Source organism: Rhododendron vialii, chromosome 11a, assembly GCF_030253575.1.
Source record: "Rhododendron vialii isolate Sample 1 chromosome 11a, ASM3025357v1".
Lineage (NCBI taxonomy): Eukaryota > Viridiplantae > Streptophyta > Magnoliopsida > Ericales > Ericaceae > Rhododendron > Rhododendron vialii.
This window is the reverse complement of record NC_080567.1, coordinates 25558022-25562645: the sequence shown is the minus strand read 5'-3', so window position 1 is coordinate 25562645 and position 4624 is coordinate 25558022. Positions and strand designations below refer to the sequence as shown.

Genomic DNA, 4624 nt, shown 5'->3' with positions numbered 1-4624 from the left:
CTCAAATCACGAAAATCAAATTCTGCTCAAAGGAAGCACACAGTAAAATATATTGAAAAGTTTACAATGAGTATGACCTCTCACCCCTAAAATAGAAGTATACAAAACTTATTATGACACTGGCTGTTTTCTTATAGCTTGACAAGCCAAATTCTCCACGCTTTATTGGCCCTTAGGCCCTGATTGGCTGCTACATTAGGAAGGGGTATGAGTTTATCCGCCCGGGTGAGGGAGTGATGGGACATTGTTTGCTTTGTTTGGCATGCCAATATTTCACATCCGAGGAGGGAAATAGGACCACCTGAGATATTCTGTCCTCATCAATAATTAATTAAGGAGTGGTAAACATCAAATCTCCAACATGAAACATATGAGCCTAAAACCTAATCACTGCTTTGTCCCTTAACTTCAACAAGAATTTTGGTGTCGTCTAGTAAACCAAAAAATATATATATATAAATCCAGTACGTGTAGAGTACATCAAAACTATCAAACAAGAACACGGAAAAATTCCCAACTACATTTTATTTTTTACTGTAAAGAATAATGTGAAAGTGAAAATCAAGTAGCCAAAATCACGTACAATGCAGAGTATATCAAAAAATAGAACGGAAAACAAAGAAAACAAAAAAAAGAAGTTATGCGCATGTTCTCCTATTAAAAATAATAATAATGACGTATATGAAAATTAACTAGGTAAGCTAATCCGAACAACTTAGTTATAAAAAAAATAATAGTATTGAAAATCAACTCGAAGAAGGAGGAGGGTACTGGCTGCTGCTGGACCCGGTCCACGGCGGCGCCTGGAAATCAGACCCACCGCCCTGATCCGAATTTCCCGGCGGCCGGAAATACCCCATTTGTTGGCCGGGAAAAAGCAGGGGATACGAAGAACTCGACGAAGAAACAGAGGAAGAAGCAAATTGAGGCGAGGAAGAAGAAGGCAACAAATGGGAATGTAAACCAGCTAACGAAGAAGCGTAAAACATTTGCTGTAACAAACTATTGGGTTGAAAATCGCCGCTGCTCTGCAGCAACTGGGAGTACTCCCAGTAATCCGGCTGCGCCTGAAAGAAAGCCGCCTGCTGCTGCGGCGGAAGTTGTGGCGGAGGGGCGGCAGTCAAAAGGGTCGCCGGAGAATTGGAAATGGAGAAATGGGTTGGTGTTGGATTCTGTGGAGGCGGGACCAGCCTGACGTTTTCGGGAAAATTGAGTTTCGCTCTGTTCCCTCTGAACCTGAGGGCCGCTTCGTCGTAGGCTCTGGCCGCGGCCTCGGCCGTGTCGAATGTGCCTAGCCAGACCCTCGCGGCCTTGTGTGGGTCGCGTATTTCGGCTGCCCATTTTCCCCACGGTCTTTGCCGGACTCCTCTGTATCTTCTTCTTCTCTCTCCTGTTTCTTCGTATGAGGCGGTTTCCGTTGAGGGAGTTGGTGGAGTGGTGGCGGTGGCCGCCGCGGTGGGAGAGATTTGTGTGGATTGTTCTGGCGCTGTAAATGGCAAAATAGATTTTGGATAATACTTGTCCAAACGTACAAAGTGCGATAATCAAACACAGAGAAATGCTTGAATATCATTCTGAAAAGAAGAAGAAGAAGATATTAAACCTTTTTCCATCTTTATTCACAAAATTTATTCAATTTCTTTTTGGATAATCTCTTTAGAAAGTAATATCCAAAAATTGGCTTAGTAAAATTGGCAGCTTATGTATCTTAGATATTATTATCTAATATCATTCTAAAAATGTCTTTTTTTAAGAATAATATTAAAAATTGACTTATTGGCTTACCATTCTTAAAAAAAAGGCATTAAACTCTTTTTCCCTTGAACACCAATATTGAGAGTTTATTACTTACGATATACGGGGAAAATATCATAGCCAACACATGCAATATTACACGATTATTGTTCAATCATGGACAAAAATGTCTGGTGTATTAGATTACTATTAGAAAAAGAAAAAGAAAATATTATTAGATTAATTATCAGAAAATATAAGGTCGATAATTAGGTTCCTTGGCTAGTAGATGAATCAAACTCTATTTAAGAAACTTAAACAATGGATACTAAAAATGATTACAGTATATACTCCAGAAAACAAAATTTTGAGGGGATGAAATCTCAAGTAATATATGTAAAACTAGCTAGATTTTCAACTTGAGAAGGATCCAGAAGAATAAGGCCAACCTCTATAGAAATCCATGGTTAACAAAAACCTATTGGATATTTCCCAAGGTTAGCAAAAACCTATCATGGGCAAGCATTATTTCCGGAACTTAAACTCTTGTTTGAGCAAATGAGTTCAGAAGTGATGGTGGTAGAAGGAATCGAAACTTCTTCAATATGTAAATTCATTTAATCAAATAGTTTTGCTTATGGGAAACACTATTCATGGCCATGCAAAATTACATACATATTCTTCGAAAATAAAAGAAAATGCGCAAAAAAAAGAAAGAAAGTTGGATGATCAGTAGTGATTTGTGTTCTTATTTGAGAAAATTAAGTTTGTTTTTATCATGAAAACTGGTGATGAATTGGTTCAAGAAAAAACAAGGAAGAAGAAAAACAACTCTCCAGCATATAGAAATGAATTATCAACTAAGAAAAAGTTGGCTTTAATAGCAACCCATGCCAAAATCTCATTTATTTTCATTGAATTGACAAAAACCTTACTTTTATTGATCTATCATTGACAAGCATTATTCTTGTGTTCGCTTGGCTGTTTTTGAAACGTACGCGTAGAAAAACTTTTTCATAGTGACATGGATTATTTTTGCCCTTTTTTTTTTGGTTTTGGTCAATAAAAAATCATAATACGGTTTCTTGAGAGAGAAACCAGAAAAGTGAAAAACACTATCCCTTTGAGAAGCCAAAAAATGGATTATTTTTGGCTAATGAATTGGTGCAAAAAAAAAAAAAGGAAGAAGAAAAACAACTCTCAAGCAATAAAAATGAAATATCAACTATGAAAACGTTGAGAGTATTCAGTAAAATGGAGAATAATTAGAAGAAAAAATGGAGAGAATTAAAGAAAACTCTGGAAAAATTAACGAGTGCAGAAATGGAGGCTAAATAATTTATTAACAAGAAATAAAAATAAAAATAAAATCACTAACCAGTTGAAACAGAGGATGACTCTCCCCTGTAATCACCAAACCCTGTATAAACCCTCTGAAACTGCTGCTCAAAATACTGGCTCCCGCTCTCTTCTTCCCTCTCTCTCTTCTGCCCACCCCACGACCCCGAGCTCGACGACGAATAAATTGACGACGGCGGCGGGGGTGAGTTTCCGAACGACGTCGTCGTCTCGCCCCTGTCCTGCCTCTGGCCAGACACAACATGCGTCAGCGCCGTCACCATCGCGGTCATCTCCCTCGACCGTCCTAACCCCGCGAACATCGCCACCTCCTCCCCCAACGCCGCCGTCGTCACCTGCGGAGGAGCCTGCTGCGAGCTAGCTCCTCCCTCCTCATCATCCTCCGTGGCCGGAAACCTGACGTAATCGCCGTAGTCTCGTGGATTCGCCACTTTTGTTTTGGATACTCAAGTGTTCGTTCCGACGAGCTTGCACGCACCTTGACAAGCACTTGAAACCCACCTCAGAGCCGCTGTGAATCGTCGAACCGAGACCGACCCAGATGATCTTACGCCAGAAGTGACGAACCTGTTTGGGGATTTGGTTCAAATATTCCACGGGGCTATATAAGCAGATTGACAATTTCAACTTCGCCAGCCGTCAATTGAACAGTAGCACAAGTCTCTGGTAATATCACCTTTGGGTAACTATCATACGTACTACTTTTTAGTATAGTGGAGTAATTTGGAAGAAAACACAAAGTTCTTTTTCGTTTCGTTTCGTTTCGTTTTTATTTTAATGTAACCGACTCTGTTTTTGGTTTCACAGTTCACACCCATATGTTTTTGACTGATGATGTGTATGGAGGAGATGTTATATGTACCTAAATGTCGGGTGACCCTTCGTGCTATCTATAGAAGGTCGGTAGTAAGTCGGTGAGTTGGGGAGAGAGACAGAGACAGAGAGGGAGAGGGAGAGGGAGCGAGAGAATTTGGAGAACAAAAATTCTAGAACCACGTTCAAAATACACAAATGCTCAGGTGTGTGTGGTCCCACAAATATAAGTGAACGTTCTTGCATTATGAGTGTGGTTGTAGACTTCTTGTTTTGAGAATTCGAATCTAAATTGAGTTTCTCGTTGACGGACGTCTCTTAATAATATTTAGGTTCTGGGGCTTATAGTGTTGGTTTTGGCTTGGGCTTAAAGGTTTAATTAAAGGGAGTTGATTAACCAATGTGAAATGAAATGAAATGGGCTTTTTGTGGGGGAGGTAAAAGTAGAAGCTTGGGCTAGAAGTTCAAAAAGTTTGGCCCCCAGTTAAATTTTGCCTTAATTTGAGCACTTTAGTATTATCCAGGTGCATCCTTTCTTATTTTTTTCTTTTTCTATGATCAGGTGCCCGGGTCAATACACGCGCCCACGACTAAATCTGAGGAACTAGATGATTTGATATCCCGGTACGTCCATGTGTTTTCGAAATTACGAATATTATTTTACATCTCTATGCCCTGTAAATAAAAAATGAGGATGAAATTTCTTTCATTCTTTTCT

The 4624-nt window shown here is 39.6% G+C and overlaps 1 protein-coding gene across 1 annotated transcript; it reads right to left on the bottom strand.

Moving 5' to 3' along the window:
* Window positions 1-504: 504 nt before the first annotated feature.
* LOC131306529 (ethylene-responsive transcription factor ERF110-like) lies at window positions 505-3843 on the bottom strand. Its single transcript, XM_058332815.1, has 2 exons — window positions 3113-3843; window positions 505-1486 (listed from the first exon to the last, which is right to left on the bottom strand). Exons 1-2 carry the CDS (start codon window positions 3393-3395, stop codon window positions 747-749), a joined length of 1023 nt encoding a protein of 340 aa, XP_058188798.1. The 5' UTR covers window positions 3396-3843; the 3' UTR covers window positions 505-746.
* Window positions 3844-4624: the final 781 nt, after the last annotated feature.

Excerpts from the sequence above, each read along its gene's own strand:
- LOC131306529 (XM_058332815.1), bottom strand. The coding sequence starts at position 3,395 with ATGTTCGCGGGGTTAGGACGGTCGAGGGAGATGACCGCGATGGTGACG. Across the intron at positions 1,487-3,112 it reads GTCATCCTCTGTTTCAACTG|CGCCAGAACAATCCACACAA; the intron begins GTTAGTGATTTT and ends TGCCATTTACAG.